At 35.3% G+C, this 27,809-nt stretch overlaps 1 protein-coding gene across 2 annotated transcripts in view; it reads right to left on the bottom strand.

Annotated features, from left to right (window-relative positions):
- Positions 1-27,809, bottom strand: part of LOC124538803 (fibroblast growth factor 3) — a 160,065-nt gene that overhangs the window by 20,475 nt on the left and 111,781 nt on the right. For both annotated transcript variants that reach the window (XM_047116007.1, XM_047116008.1), the window contains exon 4: positions 7,209-7,312. In XM_047116007.1, coding sequence (XP_046971963.1) covers positions 7,209-7,312 — 104 coding nt within the window. The remainder of the gene's footprint in view (positions 1-7,208; positions 7,313-27,809) is intronic.

Below are 27,809 nucleotides of genomic sequence, written 5' to 3'. Positions count from 1 at the left end.
AAATCGTATTTATCATCATTCTACAGACAGACGACAGAATAATTGTTTATGTCTGCACTGCATTAGAAAGGCTTGTTTTAAGTATAACTTAGTTGCTGTATTGGTTTTGATAAGTCTTCACATAAACTTAAAATATGTTATTTTGATAATTCTGGCACATTTTTTTACACCTAAGATAAATTCTATATTCAGAAGTTGTCAGAAACATTAAAAGTAATAAAAACCCGTTCACATATTTCCACTGTGAGTATGAAGACGTTTAACACATAATTAATCTTTGCGCCGCAGTTGGTTACACCCTCGGACTAGATATCATTAATAACGCCACTGTTTTTTGATCTACTATATTCTATTTATGGTTTTTACCCTTTTCGACCATAAAATTATCGTTTTTTAATAAATGCACTATTGTGCATAATACTGACATTTTTAATTCTGAAATTTATACTAATATAACAAATGTGGAAGTAACTCTGGCTGCCTGTCGTTCTTTCACTACTAAACCAATAAATCGAATTTGATGATATCTGGTGTGAAGCACTTTAAGCACTGAAGGCTACTTTCTTGCCTAACACATGACATTAACCACTAAAACACGAGCGAAGCCGCATTCGGCAATTAAAATTAAAATCAAATCAAAATATTACTTACAAAAGTAGGTATAAAATTACTTTTGAACTTTATCTTAAATTAAGTTGAATGTACATGTTGAATTAAATGGTTCCGAACCGCACAAGTAGGTACTGGCAAGAAACTAGAAGTAGGTACTCTAGTAGTAGTTACCTACTCTTTTTCACAGAATAAGTATTTTAGTGCATTGAAATACCATATACAGTCTACCCGTGACCACGAACGCTGTACAGTGCTCGAAACGTCGGGATGTTAAAAATAATTAATATACGCGATTCAAATCCGTTATAATTAGTTTTATTTCAATGTGTAAAATCGCGAAAATTTAAGACAACATTATATGTTAGTACAATTAAATTTATATATATCCACCTAGCAATGTATACTAATTCTTTGTTATTCGTTATTTAAAGGTAAGGAATACATTTAAGTTACTTGCACTTATAACTTAATATATATTAGGTCGAGCGGGAACGCACCGCTCGCTACAAATGAGTCGTCGTGATGTTCAAAGGGAGAGTGACACTTACTATGTAGTTTACATTTTGCGTTCGTTCTGTTTACTATTTAAAACGGGATCGCGGTTTGCGTCGTACTGTACTTCTATAGTTTTATAATTATTAATTAAGATTCGATTTGAGATACGATTATGGGCTTTAATCCGAACGGTAATCTCTGTTGCGAGTGATTTTACGTTAACAATTAATTCGTGCTGGGCGGCCAAGTCGTGAGAACTGTGGAGAAATTTCAAGACCGGGTCAATTACACCATGTTCTTGCATCAGTTCTGCCGGAGATAGTAGACTAGGCCTAGTGGCTCATCAGGACACAGATCTCTCTGGATAGATAAACTCAAACTCAAATTCCTTTATTCAATATAGAAGCATCACACTTACTTATTGATTGTCAAATAAACACTACCCCCGGGTCGGAAAAAGGAACACCTGACCTGAGAAGAACCGGCGAAAGAAACTCAGCGGGTCTTCTTTTGTTATTTTTTTTGTCAAATTAATAAGATACTGATAGTAGTATATGATTAGATATCCACTAGCACAAAGCAATACTTATTATTTTTGTATTCCGGTTTAAAGGGCGTGAGTTTGGTGCTTTGACGCTGTAAGGGATACTTAATTTTTTTTATACTGCGAATTACTTTCGGTGGTGGTGCCCACTAACCATCAGATGACCAATTAGTCAGTCTACCTACCTATTGCGATTGAACTTCGGATGGCACGTGAAAGCATTGCAGTAAATCAATGTTCCTTGACTTCATAAATTTTAATATTTAAATGCTTTCCATTGATGGCAGAGGTCGCCATATGGTCGTAATATTTCAATCACAAATTAATTTACAGATTACCAAAAGTAAACAAACCACTATACAAGTGGGTTTTGTCATTTTAATATCTTATATCCCCCATAAAGTGTTAAGCACTTATTAAATTGATTTACGGCCAATATTTTACACAAACAACATTATAAACGACAGTGTGTAGTTAACGACGGTCTCCATTCTTAAAACGTGCTGCAATTTGTTCAAGAAACATAAATATTATTAACGGCGCGGATTTATGTCTCAATGTGTAGTTTTTTGCTCAGACCACGAGGGGCCAGGCACCAAATCCCTGACTTACCTGAAGCGCATCTGAGCCTGGTTATTCACTTATCGTTTGGTTTAATATTTAATTTTTATTATTTGTGTCTGATGTTTTATTATACAATTTCACAAATACTTTACCTTCAGTAATTACTATTAATCGTCATGTTAAACATAAATAAGGGTTGTAAGGTCTCGGTCCAAAATGAAAACGTGGAGTTATAATTTATAGATGATATATAGTAATGTTATTGCATTTATTTAAGGTATATATGTAATTTGATTAGTTTTAATCAGTATTTGTTATTCTTTGGTCGCATAGCCGAACAATAAATGGTTTATACAAGTCTGGAGTAAATCTAGGGCTAAATTCAGACAACTCGATGTTACCCATTAGACCGTATGGTTCTCAGCATCTTGAAAGTGTCAAGAATAGTTCCTATTTCAATTGACAAGGTCTATGAGGACTGCCTGTTGGCCTATTAGAATTCCAGCCGATTTTAAATAAAGCAAATGTGCGTCTCGTATAAACATACGAATGTATTAGGAACTTATCTCATTCACAAGGAGTGTCATAATTTGATCATGTACGTACAGATGAATGAATGTATTGTGCCGACGCTTTCCGATCGATCACTCGCGCGTTTGTGAGACGCGGGACGCGATGTGAATGCTCTTATTGTCAATTGAATTGTTTGACACTATCTGTATCAATTCGGCGTGACCGCGTCGGGGGTGGCGCCGCCGTGACACTGTGTGACACTGTGTGTTGATGAACACATAAATAACACTCTCATCGACCACACCGCCGCTGCTGGACCATGAGATACGACAAAGATCGCATTGTTTTTTTAATGTGACAAGAATAGGTAACTTCCATATCATACAATATTTGAATATTACATAAAACAAATTTCCCCTTACAATGATCACTTTCACTTGAAACATGTTTAGCCTCTATAGCTATGCAGTCCCAGACTCTAAAGACGTGTATTAATTTAATTTCAAGTAACGAAAGGGTTCCCGAGTGGTCTCCATGGTCCACGTTCAAAAGAGCGATGTCTCGCGTCAGTATTATCTTTACATAATTTCTAATTACTCAAAGAGCTTACAATGAATTCCTCGACAAACGCCATCTTTGACATATCTAATGAGCGGATATCCGCGAGATAATACAGCGATCTACACAACGGGCAGTCTCTCGGCCGGCGACGAGATATTCACGAGCGCTGTTAAAAAATACGGGTCACACATGACATTTCACAAGTGATATCAAACTGCAAGTTAATTTTAATTCATGTATATTTAAGTTTTCAATTGTTTATAACGTTAGGAAATTTGACTTATAAGTTTGGCACTAGTTTTCTTCTTGAAGCATGTAAAAGTACCTTCCGTGTGTGTCGATACTTAATGTCACTTCTCGAATGAGCTCATAACGTAAGGGCGACAAATATTGTTCAAATGTTTGACGAGACAAACTATGTTTCCCATTTGTTCAGGTTCAAATATATGAGCAAAAATTGTAAGGGAGGTCACGAGTTCAAAACATTTCAACACTAAGAGCTATTCATAATCTAATTCATTAATTTTAAACAGATGCTCGTATCAAAGTGTCTAAAGAGGCAATCTTTTAAACTGTGAAGTTAGTTAACACTAAACTGAGATTATAGCTAACAGTAATGATTATTAAATACACTATAAATATAAAAGAAAGTGTATTAATGTTCTATTTGAAGTCATGACGCGGAGTGCGGAGATTAGAGTCATACGGAGTGTTTACAGCGATTATATCTGTTCAGTTTATTATACTTTATCGACGGATCTAGCGATTTATCAATCCATCGATGATCGATGATCGCGTGAGAGAAAGTTAGACTGGGACGATCGCCTTCAATGGGATCGGGTATTATTGTGTGTATCATGCGTTTTACTAGCGTTGGAATCAACTGACGATAGCGGTTTCAAATTCGGGATACGTTTTCAAGAGTTTGACTTGCGTCTTGAATTCATCATAAAAACCGCATTAGTGCGGTAAGATTTGATACATGAGTTAATAATTAAGTAGATCATTTATGCGGCTAAATAGATTTGATTGTAAATGCTATAGAGTCGCAGGAAACAGCTAGTATGAGATAAAGGCTGCGGTGTTCAGTCTCTGTGCAGACACTTTAACGATGTACGCGTGGTCAGTCTTTTATGTGGTTACATCACTAAAATCTTATCACTACGCGTTATCAATTAGATGCGAGTTAAATAATACATTAATTCGTTTGCTCTCAGACACAAACGTCCATGTTCTCGGCTTCAGTTTTACGACTGCGATGTTTCCGATAACCGCTTACGAATATTTTTATTTTTCACTTACGACGTGTTAATTAGATTTAGAGCTAGCTCCGTGAGAGAGCGGGAGTATCAATTACGACAATTACACGCATTTCATTTAATTACTTTTCATTTCTTACTGAGTGATGGCGCTGGTGGTGGCTGGCGATTTGTACGATTGTGATCGAAGTTAGGCGGTTTGCAGACAGGCGATTTATAAACGCGATTCTCTTTGCAATATGACATTACGTCAATATCTTGTACTTTTTTACAAAAACTACTCGGCAAGAGAAGTATGGAATTTGACATAGTTTAAGTGTATATGGGTAAGATACGCATTTTTATTACATTATATTAATATAATGTGCACTACCGATTACTTAAAATAACGAAGAGAAGAGAGTTTGATTTTTCATTCATTTCATTATTTATATTTATTTATCTTGTAATGAGTTGACTTTGAATTGAATATTTTACAGATATACGAATTTTGACCAGACTAGCATATCTGACGTGTATATCTTGCTTGTGTTTAATTTGTGTACGTAATTTATATTATTAAATAAAGAGAAACTATTCGTAGCAAGAGTATGATCATTATTTAATTAAAGTTTACTCAATATTATATTCAGACAGTTTGATAATATTAAACCGATATCTCTCTCTTAAACTTACATTAGAGTGCTTCATAAAAGTAGTGTTTGTGATGAGATCACTTCATTTTTGTTAACAATAGCACAATAATGAAATACATTGAGGATTTTTACGTTTATGTAGATATATTAAAAATAGCAATAACTAAGTTATAGACAGTTTAAAAACGCGCGTTTAAACGCACCGAACCGCTCGTTTGCCGTCTGCTTTCGTGTATAAAAATTAACGAGATCGCTTCCGAGTAAAGTTGCGTCACCGATGATGGTTAGGGAGCAGGCCAGGTGTTCTGGTAAAAGTCGCTCGTCGGTTCCGAGGAGCAATGCACTGCCGAGCGGAGACGGATTACCATTTTTGTGTTAGGATTTGTTTCATTGATTCAATTTGCAAACGAATTAACAACGTATTTGTGGTCTAGCTATCTACCTATATTTATATAAATGTATAGTTAAGTGTTTGTTGTTTTTCTATTTAAGGTGTTCAATTTGTTTAAAAATATCATTATCTAAAGCTTTCAGGTTATAATTGTTTGCTGCAGTGTTTCAACGTAAATAAACTTCATTTTTTAATTCATAGACATATCACTTCGATATATATGTTATATGTATATCGTTCAAAACAAGATCATTTTCTTGATAATATGTTTCAATATATTAACGAAATAGGTAAAAATAGGCAAATATTTAACATGTAGGGTTAATGATATGTGGAGTGTTTGCTATTCTTAAATAATAAAATAAAAGAATATTAATGAACGATTAATAATGAAGTTTTTCAGATCGCACAGCACTATCGTACGCATACAATAACTGTTTCACTGCTCAGTGATAAAACGAAATTCATCGCCGTATCGCGAGTCCATTTTGTTTACGAGGAGTTTTTACGATGCCATTTTGTAGAACGATGCACTCAAAGTGTGACTCGTTCAGTAAATAAACTGTGCTAAGTAGATCAAGGACTAGATATATAACCCGACTGCAAGTATATTGTCTGTGACTTATGATTTTTTTTTCAGTATAAGAACAAAAAGGCTAAGGTGCCATTCACAATGCTTACCTAACAGTATATTTTTTTTCTATTTTGCTTTTTGTACACACTATAGCCCATTATCCTAGACAACATCTTTGGAGTATAATGGACGTGAATCAAACACTCACTTAATATTAAAACTTCGCGATTCAGAAATGCTAACAATAGTTTTATGTAATCATAGTTCAAATTCGATACATATTCATTCGGGAATGAATATGTTAACATATCAGTACAAGCGAAGGCCCGCGAACAGCCGCGCTCCCGACTCGTTTGGCAGTAAAGCGATTGTGATAACATTGTGCGATCGTTACTTAATTGCCATTGCATTGATAAAACGAACCGCCCGGACTTTACATTTACGTAACGCTATAAGTAGGTTTAATGTACACTGTCATATAGGTACTTTTTAAACTATGTTTTAAGGTGTATTTCTAGTTCTCTATACTCATTAACACTGCTTAGTAATCTAATTGTAATCTAGTCATATTGATTATAGAAACTGTTTCTGTCAAGACCACTTACTTAGCACTTAAATAACCTAAGTAGAGGCGTATGACCGATCCACCAATTACGGTTGGTGATACTGTCAGGCAGGCAGTAATCTGAGTAAAGTCTAACAAATCCTATGAAACTATAGGCAAACGAGTCGTGTTGAAAATGTGTGTGTCTTATGTCTAATTAATAAATATGTTAAACAGTAACCAGCTTTTAATAATATTGTTGGAATAAACAAGCAACATCAGTGTCAAGTCATACAACTTCCCTATTTAAAAAAAAAGGCGGGAGATTTGTAGTTGACACATTGAGAATTGCAATTATAATTATTATGGTGTAATGTGATTATTGATGGTTATTTGTGTTGTAGACTAAATGTTTTTCTTTTGTGGTAGATTGATTGTTATTACAAATTAAAGATAATTGTTTTAGAGTTTAACCTACTTCCTACTTCTGGTTCTAAAAATATAATTTTAACTTACATTAGCGTAGTGGAACCCGCAGGCGTCCATGCAGAGGTAGAGGCAGGTGGACACCCCCTGGATCGTCAGGAGGCCGACCTTGTACGTCGCACGCTGAAGTATCGCTGCGGAAATACAATTGACATTAGTTATACGAAAACATTCTATAATATTCTGAAACTCAACGATTAAACTAAACCATTTCTTTAGTATATGATATATTCTATTACACTTAACCTTTAATATTCTATTAACATGTCGCTACCTTGTAGACGTTTGAATTTAATAAAAAAAGTAGTGTAGCCTAAGTTGCTTCATAGTATATCAGTTATCTGCCAGTGAGAGTCCCGTCAAAATCGGTCAAGTCTTTCCAGAGATTAGCCGGAACAAACAGACGGACAAAAATTGTAAAAAAATGTTATTTTGGTATACGTACCGTGTATACATATGTATATGTGCATTGAGTAAAAAAAAGCTATTTTAATATTACAAACAGACACTCCAATTCTATTATATGTATAGACTAAGAGCAGATACAGTCGCTTGTAACGGCTACCTCGTGTTAACTCGAGGCACTAATTTGGAGAGTAATAACTCATCTTAGTTTAAATTCCAAGGCATCCTTTCATCGCGGATTAGCGGCTAAGCCCTTTAGCGGACGGTTCGAGCAAACTCTTTCAAATCGAAATGGGCATGGAACGACACGCTGCAGGTCCAGCGCCGCTTCGGTCAGACACTTCACTATTTCTGGCCAAAGCCCATAGAAACATTAATGGCGTGATGTTTACATAACAATACATTGGCTGTGGAATGTTCGGGAAATTTTACGCCATTTCAAAATAAATAAAACCGCGTTTAAACATTGCACGAGTTAATAGTAGCCGTTGCGAGTTATACAAAAGGATTCTGTACAGAGCTCGCCAAATAACAGTTGTCGTGTTGTATGGAAGAATACTCGGATATTTTATAATATATGATTTTTTTAAATAATGTTATTTGTCTTCGAAAAAGTTTTATATAATTTTTGGTAATTATTTTCGTCTATTAAATGTCTTATTTTAATCTTATTGCTTGTGGACACTGTTAAATTTTAATTAGAAGCGTTCATTCGGGAATTATTTTAAAGTAAATTTATTTTTTAGAGAAATTGTAAAAAATAAAAAGTCACTAAAATGTTATTTAAGTACCATTACAGTAAGTAAGTTAACTATTTAAAATTGGAACATTCTGGAATCAATTCTAAAGTAAAGTCAAAAAATATTTCAAATAAAGTCTACATACAAGCTACTTTAATACTCGAAGAAATACAAATATGTAATGTTAAGTGAACTTATCTATAAAATCAAACGTAGCAAAAGTCATTTTAACGATGGCGCCGTAGGAAACTCCGGCTATTTTAAACCTAACGACTCTTTATTGCGGTAACGAAGTCATTTACAGCCCATAGATGGCGCTGCGGTCCACGCGGTGGTGTACTGAACCACTAATGTGGACTTAAATAGAACCACTGGGTACACTAATGGCTCTAAGTTATGTTCAAACACTCCAAGATGGGTTGAGTACGAGTAAGCTCAACAAAAACTTATCTAATTACAGATTTCTAATAATAGTTACGATACTTTTACATTGTTTTTGTTATTTATGGTTCTGTAGGTCGTGAGTTCGATTTCCGATCACGACAAATGTATTGAACATTTAGTATGTATTATTTTCTATTTAAGTCATCGTATTTGATTAACGCAAAATCGAAATATTCTTTACTAGCTGTAGCTCGCGGCTCCGCTAGCATTTTAGTCTTATTCATGTCAAAAGTGTTCGGCAAAAAAGTAGGCTATGTCCGTCCTTGGAGTGCAAGTTTGCTTCACACCAAATTTCATCAAATTCGGTTTAGCGGTTTGGTCGTGAAAGAGCGACAGTCAAACAGATATAGTTACTTTCACATTTATAATATTACAATAGTAATATAGATTAAATGCTGGTAAAAACTTTTTAGTCGTGACGTTCGTCCTTTCGAAACGTAAATTCTAGCACCTTAATGCTCCCAGTAGTTACCCTTTATACGCGAGGTTCTCATAAACATGAAAAAGTTTCGTCGCGCAGAGCATCAATAAGGGTGTTAAGTTCGGCTCACAAATTGGCCAATCTGAAATTGATCTTAATTGCAAATCGTTATCTTAACCGTGGACGGTCGTTCCGCGAATAAGATAATCTATATTACTTAATTAACAGCAATAACATTAGCACCCCCGTAATGAACACGTGAGATTTATCTCACAGCGGCGCGGAATTTCGTGAGGCGTCTCGCCTTAAAGTGGACAAGAGTTTCCGAAAACAATTTCAACTTTATTTACGAGTTTCAGGTGTAAATTGTGAGTTACGCGTCGTGGGAACAGCATTGCGTCCAAAGAGTGCAAGTGCCTTGCTTTTAATGGATTAATTTTCATCGGTAACTTCATGCGTCATAATGTTCCTACATAAGCAATGTGTGGAATAAAATAGAACTTTATCTATTCCGCAAAAGATAATAAATCAACTTCAGTAATGATGGCGCCTTGGATCTATTTTAGGATGTTTTAGAATGATCAATGAATCATGGTATAGTTATCTGTTAACTAGGTGAAAAGATTATTTTTATAATGTGTTTGACTAAATTATGCTTTTAGTTAGATTCTTAAATGTAATAATCAACCTTACTGGAATTTAACCTTAATGGAATTTAACAATCAATAGTAGTTTTAGTTGCCCATAATGAACTGCAAGTAACTAAACATCCCTATTTGATGTTGAAATGTAATTCATTTACATAACAAAGTATAGTCGATGTGTCGGTACGATTGCAAGCTGGAGTAGAGTTGTTGTCGAGCGAGCGGCGCCGCGGGCTAGCGGCTAGGGCGACCCGACTGAGCAGTCGAGTTAAATGCTTGAGACATAACGATAAAATAATCAAAGAAATCGCAACATTTATACCTGACACATCCACAAATAATATGCGTTGAATAAAATACATCTGATACATAAGAGGATTCTTTATAAACTCAAATAAAACAGCTTGTCTAGATATTATAACAAAGATTAAAGAATCTAATAATACAAATACTATACTTATTTTAGTTTTTTTGATCTTAGTATTTTTGATGTTCAATGTAGAAAGTAATCTATATTCAAATGTCATCTATACTAATATTATAAAGAGGAAACCTTTGTTTGTTTGTTTGTAAATAGACTCAAAAACTTTTGGACCGATTTACAAAATTCTTTCACTATTTGAAAGCTACATTATTCACGAGCAACATGGGCTAAATTTTATTTTAGAAAAAATAGGGTTCCCTAAGATATTTGGGATTTTCGGATATTCTTATCTAATTCTTACTTCATTTTTTTATTATTATATTTATTTTCATTTTTTCATTTGTCTTTATGAGTTATTTTGATTTTCTTTTGAGATACGCAATCCTGTCACAAATGCGAAATCTACGAGGACGAAGTCGCGGGCAGAAGCATGTGTGTTATACTTAATTCGCAGCAAGATTATCATTGTTAATCAATGGGATAATAAGCATGGGACTTAAAAAGCAACGCAGATACTCATTGATGCCGCGCGCCCGAAGCGCCGCACGCGCACCGGTCGTGAAGGGAATCTAATTGTTCCGGAAGAAATAGTATAGGACACAAAACTATTATTTTTTAAATGTTGTATATGTCGAGTGATCTGATTTTAGCATTGTACGCGATTGATATGGTCACTAAAAATACATGAATAAATAAGGCATGTTACTTAACACAAGATTTTATAAATGATTACGTAGTACTTGTTGACTTTTAGGAAGGATATATTTAGTATACATTTTGGAAAAGAATAATTATTGCGTTTCTCATCGGCTTTTCTAAGGCACCTCGCGAGGTCTTGTGTTTAAAATACAGGTAAAGCTTTTAATTTTTATTTGTTCTCCGATTATTATAATTATTTATAATAAACAAATATGACTGATCGAGTTTTAACCGTCGCCTCTAAGCCTTTACTACGCGACACGACCGTATCTGTCGGACTAACGACGTCCCGTCAGAGACACAGGACCTCGGGCAACAGCCGTGTACGTTATATAATCAATAAGGCCTTGCATAAAATTAATGTACTTATAAGTAGCAAAACATCGGCCGCGATTATTCGCTCAAATGAATTCAATTACCATTATTGTAGCGTAATGTCCTCTCGCTCGAAGGCTCGACTTAACGGCAGCGGACTGAGTAATCGCCAGTCGACAATCACTCCTGACCCGGTAGCTACGGGCACCCGACTCGCTTTAATGCTAGCTTAAACTACGACCACTAATAATTGATTGGAATAGCTAAGCATTACCTAGCAAAGCCATCGGTAACAACTCTTAGGCGCGCAATATTGTAAATTATAAAATTATATTTAAAAGTAGATGACGTGTTGTTCATTGATCAAGCTAAAGCGTCGTTTTGTCGTAACGATTTTATAATTTACATGTAAATACGCAAAAGTAATCACACTTAATCATCAACTCATAACCTTGTTATGTTTGATTAAAAACATAATAATGCGATCCGATAAACAGCAGCCTGCACTGTTTCAGATGGCGTTAGTGACGCACTTCATAATAAACTTATAATCGGGCTCAGTCACGCGAAGACCACACACGGGGACGGCCGCGTTAGCCGCTAATTGTTGTTATTAATCTAATAAACACTAGAATCACTGTCGGCTAGCATTTACACTTGACGTGGAACTTCCCTTTGGGAATTATACTAACCTATCCAGTTTAAAATTATATTTTGTACACACGATCATTGACGAAGGAAGTTATCTAACGCCACCTAGGGTTGTCCCGTTTAAAGTCGAGTATCGAATGTCAATTATAAAATAAATAAATATTGGACAACATCACATACATTACTCTGATCCCAATATAAGTAGCTAAAGCACTTGTGTTATGAATATGAAAGTCGATACTTTAAGAGGATCCTATAAAAACTCGATAAATTCGATCGTACGTAGTCACCGATTACCGTTTTATAATTCAATCGGCCTTGCACTTTATTACACCAAAGTCGATACGGGCCACTACGGGTTTCCAATTACGTATCGGAAGCGATCATTTGTCATAAGATATTTAAATATTTAATTGAATAGAATCGGAGGAGACTCGGACCTTTAGATTAAGGAATTCACGGAAGGCGCGCGTAATCTACCGGCGATAAAAGTAAGACGACCAGAAATGTATCCGTAATGAAAATTATGAAGCTCGAGATAAGGGCCGGGACGGCGCTCCAGTGTATAAATAATAATTACGGAGAAAGCTGGTAGCTGTCAAAATTGGGTCCGGTTTAGGCCACCGTCAAGCACGATTAGGTGTCTGGAAATATTTGGTCAGCCGTGTCTCCTCGCTGTCAATGGGGATTTAATTTATTATCACCTTCACGGTAGATTACGTGATCAAGTGGAAAGTGCCTGTTTTAGTGACATAATGCCGAGCAATCCGACGCACTCCTCCGAGCGTTGGAGATGAGCCCTCGCGTCGCGCTCGTCACCGCAGGCAGCACTGCGTCACCACAGTAGCGATACTTAACAAGTTACTGATAAGATATAGGCGGTATAACTCTGTAATTAAATGTAACTTATTCCTTAATTTAGAAAATCAATTAAGATAAAACACCTGTTATTTGAGACGATGTCGAAACAACACTATTGGTGCCGCTATGCATGACGAGATGTTTGAACATTTTGGTGCGACCAAATATACATTTTTAAATAGCAGGAAATATTAGATGCAGGTCTGAACCGATATCATCAGAGTTAAGTGCCCGCAGGCGTCCGAGCGTGCGGAGCCGATGTCGCGGAAGAAATCGTCTTGTCAGGAACAAGATAAGACGAACTCACTGTCCCAAAGATATTTACAAACAAACCAAATGCAGAATTGATTAATATTAGCCGCGGCCGACGCAGCGTCACCTCGGCGAAACAGCGCCGTTACCGATTCTTACCAGCTAGAGGTTTATTATCAGTTATGTTGAAAAGCTTTTAGCACAAACGTATCTTTCCGTTAGGACTTATCGAGTATAATCGCCGGATGTTGCTTAATTTTATACGCTTATAAAATTTTGATTATTATTAGGAGATTAAAATAAGGCTAGTTTATTTTCATTATGGGAGCCGGATGGGCAACTTCTCAGAGGAATTTGAATATTATTCGAACGTTTCGAATCGAAATGCTTGTTTACGATCGAAAACAAGTGATGGATTTGTATAAACGTATCGAATATGAAGATCGTTCTGTCTTCTCGTCGATGAGTAGCGTGTAAGTGTAATGTATATTTACACACGACGAGAGATCCGAACATCTGCAACGAGCAGTTTACATCATCTCATCGGCGCTTCGCTTCCGGAGCCGTGAAACAACAATCAATCGTCCGCCGTCTAATTCGATCCTATTACGGTACGAGACGCGGCTTATCCGAAGACGTAGTCGACGAACTGTGAGTTCTGTAACGTATCAGGAACTGCACGTGATCGCTGTAACGCCTCAGTAAGGCGAGGTCATCGTTCGACCTTGTTCGGAGATTTTCGCGCGGATCCACGCGTGACGCCACTCGTCGCCGATAGACGTGCGCCCGCGCACGTATCGCACGCCGCTAGTGACGTACGCGTTACGTTAATGTATCGATAAACATACCATATACATGTACCACGACAGCTTGTCATCCCACGAGATGCTTTAATCATTACGCAATCCACATCCGAAACATTACTCAGAGGCCAATAACATTTGCACACATAATTACGTTTAAGATCTTTAGTGCAATTAAAATGCCATCTGCTAAGTTCAATGCTCGAGTATAAAGTGACGATTTATTGGAAGCAGCAGCCATTAGATAACGTCCTGCGTCAATCAATTTGTTCGCAGACAAGGTCGGTAATGTATCGCCGATACAGTAAACTGGTGTCATAATGACTTATTAAGCTAATTACTGACATGACTGATGCCATTCATTACACGTACGGACGTTACGGCTTCAAAGATTAATTGTTTCAAATGTTATCGATATTTTAATCACCTGTTTCTTGGTATCACATTAATATATTGTGAAAACAATATAACTTAAAGGGTTAAGGAGTTATTTCAAAAGTTTAATTTCAAATTACTCGATAAATATTATTTGATTTTCAACAGTAATATAATTTAATCGATATCGATGGCTCGATAGCTCGTTCCTAATGCCGTAATTTACTGAACTATTAAACGGTGACCTCTCGCTTTATAATTAAGCTGTAAGTTTATGCGTTGTAATAGTTTGTTAATATTAGATTTGTTTCCCGGCGAACAAGGAAGTGTTGGTGTCATCGTGGAGTCATGTCGCCGTCGCGCCGAGTTTAATACGACTTACCGACTGTTTATCTGCGTTAAGTAATAATCGATTACTCACACAGTAGTACTAAGTAATTAATTCGTTGATGTTAAAATGAATTGTCAGGTTTGATGTTGTCTTTAGGTACAGACGCTATGAAACAAATATTATTCAAAACTTACGAATTACATATGTATGTACACTTTGGGACATGACAGATCAATCTACGTTTTAATATCAATTTAATATCTGTTTTATTTGAGAATACGAGTAACTGAATATGTATGCTTTTTTTACTTTTTCATTGACATTTTATTCTATGCATACTCCATAGAAGCCTGCGTCGATAAAGAACATTTTTATTTGGATCCAACATTAAAAAAGTCATAATAGATATAGGACATTGGATAATTGTTATTTATCAAATGTCAACGTACATTCAAGGTTGATAAATTGATCGAAAAAGGAAATCCCCTACTCTCCATCACACAAAAATTCTGACGAACATGACTATATAATAGTTCTATATTTGAAATTTTGATTTCAAGAAACATAATTATAGTTTTATATTATACTAAATACAATTACAATGCATGACGACGCGAACAATTATTCCGCATAAATAGTTCGTGTTATTTTATTCAGTTTGTACAAATAATCGTTCGATAGCTCGAGGACATTCAACTTTTGTTTCGTCCATCTGCATCTGACGTGCGGTTACCATCATATCGAGCGTTTTGGGAGCAGTAAACACCTTAACAGAGCGCTCTATAAAATGTAGCCGTAAAAAATATACGACCAATAAGCATAATAGGCGGAAATTGTTAACATCTTTCTACAGAACACGAAAACTTGCTATAAAATAACCATGAAAGACACTGAAATTTCAAGTACCTTCGCTACCGCTCATCGTAAACAAAAATTATATTATCAACAATTAATTTAATAGTCACAATAAACATAGAGAGCTTTGACACTCCATTCGAACCGAAAATACTTTCATAGCGAACACTTACAAGTTCAATAAAAATAAAAAATATAGTATTTTTATCGCTTTGTCTGTTAAAACGATAGTCCGTTAATGTCGTTGGCTGCGGTACATCAATAAATATTTGCGATGATCACGTGAACAGCAAATCCAGGACAAAACGTCACGTGTTTTCAAAACTGTATTCAAATCTATTTTAGATAAATCTCTAAGACGTGGAACTTAGCCAAAATAGTTTAGAGACACATAACTAGCAACAAATCGCGAATACCATCCTATTATAAGCACTGCCTTTAGTTTAGTCGAGTTCCAGCCTAAAGGGTGGTTATTGTATTTCTGTGTCACGTGGAATTTTCAAGATGAATGTAATTGTATCGATTTTATAGAGAGACTATCATATAACATGAGTACAATAGTTTAATTAGAGATATAGAAGACACATAAGAGATCGTCCGTCGGTAAGTGTTCGACGGCTCATCTAAGTTTCTTACAAAATGAAAAACAAATGTAATGTAGTTAAAGTTTCGTTTCGTAATTTATTAAAACCGGATTCAACAGTTTAATTTAAAACAAATCGCAGTGAGAGTGTTTGTCCGCCTGGTAACGACTCCGCAAACGTTCGACAAAAACATCTCAGGCAAGTCGAATCACGTCACTAATCGCGATTTCCTGGGAAAACGTTTACACATTTTATTCAATTGACACTAAAATTAGCTGTAACCGTTCAAACGAGCCGTAGAACGGATCCGCCAAACCCAGCCAGGCGGTCTATGGCGAATACAGCTATCGATAAAATTACTTATAGATGAATTTCTCAGCACTAATTTTTGTTAATAATTTCAAAGAAATCGTTGAAATTAATTCAAACGATTGTTACGTAAATGAATAATTAAACGCGATACGCGGGTCAGTGGAGATTGCAAGGTCAGCCGTATGAAAACATTTTGCAGTTAAATTATCATCACGACCAATACTTAGTTATATTATTAAAAAATACATACGCTAGTATGAATTGTTAATGTAGATAGCGGGTTCAAGTCTGACCCAAACAACCGACTTCATTTTCACGAGATTAAATGGTTTTTATAATCGAATTCCGGTTCAGAGTTGTTGAAAATCAGCCTCGTTTGTATCAAAACTTTGGATGGGTCTTTGCATACCTTATTCGCAAAGGGAGAGGGTGTTAGGCCAGCAGTGGGAATACTTACAAACTGTTACTATGTAAATAAGGGAAAAAAATATCCATTCAGAATAACTTTAAGTTAAGTAATAAAAACAGTGTTTCTCCGGTTTAGTGCAAAACATATTTATTACATAAATAGTTTTAGTATTTTTTTACATAAAATTAAACGGCCTCTTTTACGCACAGCTGTCCAGTTCGTTTGAATACTCCGAAGCGACAAATGTCGCACACGTTGTACCCGATGTTGTGCCCGTGTGCTCAGATAACAAAACCTTGAATTGAAACAAATCGCAATAGATTATCCAAAGGCGGAAACAATTATAAACCAGCAAACCATCAATGAAGATATTCTATAAATTAATGATAACTGTTATCATTTCCCGGTCATTCACCTCTTGACACAGACCGTAGATTATAAAGTATTCTAGAAATGTCAGCACACTTAAAATTGAAATTAATAAAACCATTTATATAAAGTAATAATCTACAAAACTTTTGAAGTTACAGTTATGGAGAGTCGGATTTCAGTGTTTATATAACTTCAATTTAATATGTTTTTCGATATATGTTATTGTTCTATTATTAAAATTCAGCGGCGGCAATTCTTACCGAAGAATGGCGAACAGTGATGAAGGTGGTAAAAGGAAGAAACTATTGGTCCCATTTCTAATCTGTTATGGCTAACTTACTAAGTTCGAAAGTAGTATTATTTTTTCTGAAAGTCCTTAGTTCTACGTATGTATTGACCAATGAATGGTTATGGTCTTATCTGAATGAGTTGACCCCACTTTTGTCAACTCGTTATTCCGTGATAGCTCTTCCATTCAATTTATCTGTAAAGCAGTGAAATTAGTTTTTTATTCATTTACAAAACGCTCAATTAATGCGCCATTACATTTTTTATATCCTCCAGAAGTTTTAATGGCATTATTAATAAAAGTTTTTTAGGGTTGTCGATTTGGTAATAATTTGAGGTTGTCACTAGAGTTGTCAAGAAAATAAGGATTTTTTATTTAATTGCAGCGATTCATCACACACAAATACTTCGAATATTTTTTAATAATTATAGAATTACTTTTTTGTTAATTATTTTGAATCGGAATAAAACATTTAAGTTTATTCGTTTTGTATCAGTATCTTCTCCGTAACCCTTGTAACAAAACGTCAATTAACAGAAATAAATACTCAGAGTACTTGATAAAAATATTTGAGTACGCATTAAAGGTCGGTGTAATTAAATTAGTTGTAATTCAGTTAACTTGGCTATAAAACAGTTTAACGACAGCCTCCTCCGGTTTCTCATCTTGTAATCTTATTTATATAAGGCAATTTGTATCTGCGTCTCCGGTAGTGAGAGTTTAGGATTTTATGGTATGGTATGGTTTTGTGGTTATAGTGGTGTATAGTCTATGACCTATGTATTACTGTTGAAGGGTAAAACATAATATTATCCCAGCCTAGCTATTAGACAGACATGATACTGCTATTATTCGTTTGAAGAAGCAGCCATATAAGGAAATGTTTGCCTGTGGATAGTAAGTAGTCTTTTAATATAATTTTGTATGAATTTTTAGGCTTTAGTACATGCCCTGAAGACACCCTAATAATTATGTTAAGGAAACGAAGGCATCGTCGTAATGCTGTGCCAAACAATAACGGCCTCCAGATCGAAAGAACAGTCATCGAAGTCTACTCGGATAGATTGATCGCTCAGGTAATCACACCCAGTCACAAAAGCCCAACGGCAACCAAAATGAGGTTCATTATGAAGGCTAGCGTGCCGGCCCGGTCTTAAACCATTCCTTATACAATAAACACGTCGCAAGCTCGGGATCTAAGATACAACGTCCCTGGAGCCTGTAATTGCACTGGATCACAGCAATGTCTCCACTTCACTGTATATACACAAGGATGATTATTTCCCGTGTCTCTGTCTGTTCTCTATAAGTAGATTTCCTGTTCCGCTGTTCCAATGCGGGTTGGTGGAATGCACATGTGGCAGAATTTCTATGAAATTAGACGCATTCGCAGTTAGACAGTTTCCTCGCGATGTTTTCATTCACCGCCGAGCACGAGATGAATTTTAAACACAAATTAAGCACATATATATAGTGATGCTTGCCTGGGTTTGAACCTGCAAGCATCGGTTAAGGTTCATTAAGGGCCAGTTCCAAGTTTACTTAACGTATGTTATAAAAGAGATCGTCATTGGACAAGATGACAGATCCGTATTATTATATTGAAATCAAATGACTCGAAACGAAATGATAAGTCCGGAGCAGAGCAGAGCGCGTGGTCGGCACTCGTCACGTATCAATCAAATCCTAAGGGCGCCTCCAATTATTGCCCGACGGATTATTATTGATGTTGACAGTGACGGCAGCCGCCTGACAGCCGACGGACTAATCTGACACGCGACCCCCCACCGGCCTGACAAATGTCGACGACTCGTGACGGTTGCTAATTTGAGCGTTACCGTTTTATTTTTCCTTAATTTGACATTTATTTTGACGTCTCATAGCCGAGCGTTTCGGTTTCAATTAACATCATGACAAAAACCTACAACCGGTAAATATTGTGACACTAGGAAGGCAGTTTGGTTTCGTAAAAGTTAGTGTGGACTCATAATCGTGCTTTGAAACTGAATCAATATGAATATCGAAAGGCTTGTATGAAAATTGTTATTAGAAAATAAAATGTTATAGCATTTTCTGACATAAAGTCATTAAAAATTCATAGTAGCTTGGTACGATTGCTAAATTATAACATGTGTCCCTCCAACAAACAACAACAACAATAGCAGCCTGTAAATTTTCCACTGCTGGGTTAAGGCCTCCTGTCCTTTTGAGGAGAAGGGAAGAAGAGCGTTTATACGTCGACTCGTTATTTCAACTTTTCTCTCTAATAGATAATGGTATACTTTCAATCCCGGTGAAGGTTTACTGCGCACTTTATTACACTTCAAGTAATGCATGTATCTGCCGTGGGACTCGCTATTTTACTAATTAAACAATCAAAATCATAGACAGAATTCAAGCACTTATTAATTAGTATTTTAATCATACGTTTCAAACAATAGGACAAGGTATGTAGTACACATACCTTGTCCTAATCCCGTTGTATGGAATAAATTTTGGTTTAGGAGATTTTCCAGTCGGGCATTACAAAAAATGTCTTTTCGTTAAATAACATAGCTTAATAATTTACTTTATACATTGATATATCAATGCTATACAATAGATTATATATGCATTGTATTGTAGTGTCCCAATTGTTCTCAGTCGAATCAAAGATGAAAAGTATATTAGAAGCTGGCGATCTCAATGATGACTGTTCGTTTCGTGAACGACTTTATAAGATATTAATTGATGTCACATGTCCGTCCGTGTGATCGGTTACTTGTTTCCAGGCTAGGCTTAATTGCTTCCATATTGAACATACAAATCAAATGTAAACACACTATATACACTTTGTCATGTCCTCGATTGACCCCGAGAGACCCATAAAACATGATATTTACATATTTTGCTAAGTTACTGTAGATGTGTTGGAAGCAGTGAATGAATCTACTTTCTATCGAAGAATGTCGTACTGATTACTGAAAAGATATAAGAGGCGTGCGGAGTCAGGGCGCGTTCCTATTGTCGAAGAAAATGACTGATTTCATCTGTAAATTAAGGAAGTCCTGCCGTATATAGCGCGGCTGCGGCGATAGCGTTTCTATTACGCGGCGGAACGTCCAGTCCGGTCGGCCCTGTATCTGTGTCGTGAATTTGAAATCTATAATCATTTGAGAGATCGTCCACAACAGCGAATAGGAATTCTAGCGAACAGATATGTATTTACTAATATAAATATATCGCTATGAATACTAATTGTTTATCGAAACCGTTTAACATATGATCATATTTATTATGTAGTTATGTTAATTTCGACGCATATAATTTCTATAGCAGCGTGAGTTATTTGGTCTCAGATAAAGTTATCTTCAACGTAGTTTAATATTAGTCACTTAGTTGGGAAAGTAATTAATTAGTTTGTTAATAACTTATAGCTTTTATTGTGGAATGTAAAACTATATTGTTTCCTTAGTCTTTAATATGTATCACATTGATAAGGTTGAAATGTTTAATAAATTATTTATCTGGAAACAATCAAAGGGTGCAACATATGTTAGTCTTGAATTTATAATTAACCTAAGTCGTTTGCAGTTGAAAGATTTGGGACGAATGATGCACAATCTTTTATAAGAGTCCAGAAAGTCCGACAGCCCTTTTTGCACACAATTGACAGAAGGGCTGGTACCTTTTTAGAAATGCTGCTGGTATCTTCATCATCATTTACCGAGGTCATGATTAGTAAATTAACATTTTTATTTGTATTTATATAAATATAGCTGTCAATTCCTCTATTTAAATATTTTTTATGTAAATTAAATTTGATTATTTAATTTATTTTGATCGAACATATCTTTCGATAGCATTTCGCGTCGACATGCGCCCGCGCCCGCACTGAGCTAATGGGTAACATGTATAATCACATTAGACCGTGTATACAAATGACTCCAACAATTATACGAGATCAAAGCAGTAAAACGGCATCAAGTTACTACAACACGATACGCTAGTGTTGTCACAGGATCATATCGATAGAGTTTTATCGACACACATTATCTTTCTAATGGCGGCCGGCCCGTTTCATAAATCCTCTGTATCGCTCGAAACATCTTAATAAATTAAGATCTCTATGGATACATATAATTTTTCCGTTATTTATATTCGGGCGCAGTTCCCTTTGTGGTTGCTCTGAGGTTATCAGATGTTTGGGGAGTATAATTTAGAGCTGTGAACTTGTCACCTATTTTACGTCTCTCTCATGTAGGGCTGCGTCGCGGCGCGGCTCCCGATATATGACAATGATTAAAAATTAACTCGTTTTATGGTGTTTGATAATTTGACTGTTTTTTAATTAAATTATGCGGAAACGTTTTTAGGTATTACTCTTTTGATAGTTATAAAATAAATTTTAAAAGTAGATACAAGTATATATATCTCTTAATATATTTAAGATTATATTTTAATGAAAATGCTATTTTACTAAGAAAGGATTTTGGTCATGGCAATTTATTGATTAATTTTTAGTTAAATTCAACTACAGTAAAATGTAAACACAACCCTCACGTAATCCTGTAATGACGCGACAAGTGTTTCATAAATAATAATGTTTATAAGACAGACGGACGGGGAAAGGAGATCTTTGTTATTTTATAACAGCTCAAGGTGAATTATAAGAGATTTATTTATTAACTATTGGTTAGAACTCAAAACTGGTAACAATGTAAATTGTTAAAATTCGAAACGACTTCAAAATTTAAAAAAACTAGATATTATAATAAATATATAAGATATAAATATAAAGAATATTATTTTTGTAGAATCATGTGTTATTACCTAGTTATCGCGAAATTAAGTTATCGCCACGACAAATCGCATAAACAAAAAAAATATTACTCAGATACTATAAATATAATAATTTGAAAGAAATCGGAATCAATATTAGTGTTGTAAAACTCACGTGCTTAAATAATTCTACAGTGAGTTATCAAAGGCTAGAAAATAATGATTTTCAAAAACCTACATCATTCTCAAATATAAAAATAGTCTTTTATAAATGACACACTCGTTTTCATTTAACGTATAACGTAATTAATTTCGATAAAACTAGGGCGCATAAGTTGCACACGTGGCGTTTCATCTGAAGCGACCCGATGTAAACAAAACGACTTCAAAATAACCTTCCTTTTAGAAATAAACTTTCGGTCAGTGTCGAATGATAATAATTAATTAATTTTAAATTTAACTACATCTTTACGTTTGTTTTTCGTGCGACATGTCAATACGCATGATCGTATTAATAGATATAGTTTATTTGTATACAGTAACTAGTTTTAGTTCATATTTGTATATATATATTTAAGCATTTAATGTTGTTAATTCTTATGTTAATAAATTGTTTATAATTTGTATGGAAATAGTATTTTTGTGTTTCTTTGCATGTCATTTTAATCGTGATATCTGCATTTCCCAAGTTTATATTATAAAGGTCACGTGTAGCATTAACCCCAAATCTTGTATAAAGTATTTTTTATTGAGAGTATTAAATAAATTGTATTAAAATTAGTTAAACTATCGATTTCATTAATAGGCAGTACCATCGTGACCTAGGTTCGAAATTACATTACAAAGCGCGTGTTTACAATCTGCTCTTAGCAAATAATAACATTAGCTTAAGTATCGAATGAAGAACCTTACCGGGAACTCATTTAAAATAAATACTCGATTTGCGAAACGCACTCCGTAAACAAATAGTGATCGCCGCCGCCGGTCGGCTGGTCGCGCCCGATATCGATAAACCGATTCGGAAACTGCCTCGCTTGCGTCACAATTACTTTTTCTATCAGTATAAATATTTATAATCATTTAAATACGTCATAAGTTAATTGCTACGAGTAGTTATATAAAAAGGTATCTATTAATTAGAAAAATAATGGATAACCCGATTACAGATGATTATATTTCGTTAATTATCACGAGAATTTGTGACTGCCTATAAGTTTTGAAATATGACAGGTGTCGTTTGCCATATAGCATCTGTTAATGTTACACAGAGATGAGATTCTGTCGCTGCTCTCATCTAATGACACCGGTTCCCTCTCCACTTTGCATACGAATTGTAATACGTGCGTAGACTGAAATTAAGGCAACAGATCGTAAATTACCCACCGTTGGGCAAAGAACGCCTTCTTAAAATGGTTTGGAGTATACTGCACTACGCTATTCAACTGTTGGGTGGATACACTTTTGCTATTTTATTTTGTTTACTGTCGTGCGAGAAACAATTTGGGACAACTATGCTGGACTTATCTTATCAAACTTAAAAAACCTATCATATTTCTCGTCATATCCTTTCTTTTGATCTGAACACTTGATTTACATGGTCTAGTAATTATTTATAATCTATGCAGAAACAACCTATCTCTACATAAATTACATGTAAAAATGATATATTTATACATTACTGTCAATAACTATTCGGTGCTTGAAATGAAATTTCAAACGTAGGCAATATTGAAGGCATATCATCTTTGAAATGTTGGTCTTCAGAATATAGACTATAATCACAAACAAGCACAGTATCGAGAGCCGCTCAAGTGAAATGTTATAACTTACGCCGAGGGCACGCGATACGGAATGGTTTATTACAGAATGACCGCGAAAAGCTTGTTAATAATAACCGTGAAATATATTCGAATAAAATAGTCCGCTTTATCGACATCGTTCGTTTCGCGACACTATTGTTTGCACTTAGCGCGAAAGTGTTACTCTAGCATGGCAACGGCGCTGCGGATTGTTATTGTTGCTCTGATTGTAAATAGCTCTGCGCCAATTCGTATATATTTAACGGAAGTTGCGTGTGAATGTTGTGGGTTAAGTTCGAGCTAACGTCATGTCGTCTTCGAAATAGCTCCGCGGTAAATGCGGTCGCTGGCTGTTGCATTCGTTTTGGGGCCTAAATACTTTAACAGTGTGCTGTCTGTCTAGAGAGAAGAATGGAGATGATACTTCTTGGTGGTAGACGACGTGGTGGTCGTAGATTCCATTCCTAATGTCCCGTTAAAAACCAAATTCAGGCGAAAGGCTTGAGGTGAAACTTGACTTAACTTCCGAAGCCCGGGACTCTGATAAATAAGTCCCGAATCAATTTCTGTGACAGATACTTTTTTTTCTAAGAAAACCTCCATATTTTATTTGTTATTGGTCGGTCTGGGATTTAACGCCTCGGTCTCAAAGTCTGAATTCTAAAAGCCCGCCGCTCGAGCGACAATGCGGCTGGTGAAATAGCGATACACATCGGTACGAATTAAGCAATACAATAAATACGGTCTTTATGTTCCAAATAAGCCTTTCCAGGTTATCACGCCGATAAGATACACTTAAACAATTTCCAATCCATAAAAGGCGTTCTATCTCCTTAGGATTTATTTCACGGCGTTTTCCTGAAATGTCATGAATATTTATAGAATCGAGAAAACTGATAGAGACAGCTAGCTTGGTGCGCGACTTTGTCTGCACCTAAATGCCTGGTAGTAGTAGGTAGCTTCGATGCTGTGCTACGGGTGTCAAAATTTTACATTTTGATTTCGTTTTATTTGTAAAGCGTGCTTCATTAGTACCCTCAAAATTAAATTAGAAATATTCTAAAGTTTATATGCAGCATAATTAGTTGTGTCAGACAAATGTTACCACTAAATTAAAAATAGTTCTAATAAAGATGAAATCTTTGCGCACACTTGGTGCTGATAGAAATCTAGCCTTAATTTTACTACTTTTGAATTATTAAAAAAGGCTTGTTTTATCTTTATTCAGTTCTAACACAAACTATCGGGCGGCGGTGAAACTGACGGCCAAATTTGTGTCGAAAGTCAATTTTTGATTATTTTTTTATATTTCACACGCACAGACACAAGCTGATTCGTTTTGAGTGTGTATATCGTGAGGTGGTTTGTGAAGGTAATTGATTTAAATTGACGCGGTGAGGTGGTAATCGTTTACTGACGGTCACTTGTGTAACAGTACAGCGATAGATATCTCGGCTCGACCGTTTCATTTTACTACACACCGTGTTATTATAAATATTGATCGTCGTCCACTCGATGCATAGCGATAACTAGTTAATATATTAGTGGTGCTGGATTTGTATTAATTTAAAGCTGCAACGACCTACTAATAATCATATCCAAATGTGTTCTATTTTAGGCGAATCCAACATGTTTTCGCCTTAGATATAATTACGAAAGAAATTGTTAAAGATAGTGATATTGTTTTATAGCATCATTATTTCTAGCGACGTGGAGAAGACAAAACTGAAGTTCGCCGGGATTTATGGCGATGCAAAAATTTGCATCAACATACAAGATATTCAACAGGTCAGTTCAAAGGACGCCCATGACCTGCATTCCTACCCCGTTATCGGTGACAAGGAGCATTGATAATCCATTTTACTTCTGGAGCCGCAAAAGCTCTAAGTGTCCAGAAACGTCACACATCCCTAAACTGGACGTTTGTTACCCCGCAAGCCTCGCTAACTGAAGTGGCCGAATCGGCGAATTTAATAAGCTCGGGTAGCTTATTAAATTCGCCGATAATCATAGTCGGCGAATAATCGGACTAGTCTATAAAAAAACATACTATTAAGTACACTTTTGATTGCAATATGTGTATATATTTGTAATTATTAAACATAAATGATTAAACGATTAAAAAAAAATAGTTTTCATAGCAAAATTATCTACGATTTACCTTGCGAATGAAGGCGATAAAACAAAAATGGCGTCGGAAAATGGCTCCCATAATTAACTATGAAGAGAGAAATGTCTTAAAAATCCAACACGACGTAATGGCTGTTTAAAGGATTATTAATGAATCATTCAGCGGAGTCGGCGAGCAGGGACATGTGTAATAAATTATGATTTATTTAATTTTTAGTGTTTATGGTCTGAGCACGTGCGAGGGTGTGTACGTAGCAGGAATTGCTGATTTGATACTTTATTTTAAGATAAAATTTAGAGAAATGATAAAATTTTAAAGAAAATGAGGAGTATCGACGGTACCACAAACACCAAGACCCAAGACAACATAGAAAATTAATTAACTTTTTTTACATCGACTCGGCCAGGGATCGAACCTGGGAACTCGGAGTGGCGTACCCATGAAAACCTGTGTACACACTACTATACCACGGGGGTCGTGAAAAAGGTGAATTGAAATTAAACAGAATAATAATAATAATTTTAAGAATATTAGAGGTATGTGTGAAGATATATTTTTTTATAACGTGTATTTTGTTTTTCCTCTCTTGATTTCAAGTGCACTTAAACGAGAGATCTTCTCGAAACACTTTACACGCGCTGAGATGTCAATACGGAGTCGAGTCGGGCACTACAGATGTATGTTTTGACTACTTATCGGCCTCTTATAACGCGATACTGATCAATTACAACACCTCGATTATTGCTTGATATTACAACTTAAAGGCTATGATTACATGCCTGATTTGGCCTTTGTTTCTGTTATTTGTAATTTAATATAAGAAGAAAGTTCCTGATTTTTAATTACAAATAACAGAAAGATATCAGTTGTGTTTGTATAACAAATAAACAATCATTAGTAGTAGGAATTAGGTAGATTTAATAGACATACTTCTGACAATGGAACGAGGATAGTATACACCCGTTTTTAAGCAAAATATCAAGAAGAAGAAGCATGAGGAGAACATGAAGAAGCTTAAAAACGTATATATTGGCAGGACGGAGATGCATAAGGGGAAATAACTTCCAAGCTCCAACGTTGCTGGCGCATTGGCAATGGAAGGAATGGTTAATATTTCTTATAGGGTAGTGGTTTATCCTTTTTATACGTGGATACAGGAGAATATAAAACGAATACATGGCAAAACGATATTTTGTTTTATATTAAATATTTATATATTTTGATAGTATACACTCAATTTTAAAAATGTGTATATCATTATGTAAATGTCCAAGTATCAATATTCCCGATCCCGGTACTCGAGATTGCATAAGTGGCGCTACTAAAAATAATATAACAGCCGGAGCGTATAACCGTCACTCAAAACAAATTACTCGGCTCCAAGAGAAATACTCACTAATACGCAATAAACACTCAGTTTGTTTGTTAAATTATTGTTTAGATTACGACTTACAAATAGACACCAATTTATAATTACATCTAATAATTATATTATGTTTTATATAATATAGGAAAGCAGAGGGCTTAATCGGTCTGGTAAATTATTTGGGGCAACGCTGACAACTATGGGCTCTAAGCCTGTCGCGATGCTGGTCTTTAGAAACTATGATCGTTATTACAAATTTGAAATTTTGGGGTCATTTGATGAGCATCAATTTATTGAGTAATATACACTTGATTGATTGTAAATTTCAAAATAATATACAATCGACGTTTGCACACAATGTGTATGAGACTTTTGTTATTATTTTATA

The sequence above is a fragment of the Vanessa cardui genome, chromosome 21, assembly GCF_905220365.1.
Source record: "Vanessa cardui chromosome 21, ilVanCard2.1, whole genome shotgun sequence".
Taxonomy (NCBI): domain Eukaryota; kingdom Metazoa; phylum Arthropoda; class Insecta; order Lepidoptera; family Nymphalidae; genus Vanessa; species Vanessa cardui.
This window is presented reverse-complemented; position numbering and strand designations above follow the sequence as displayed.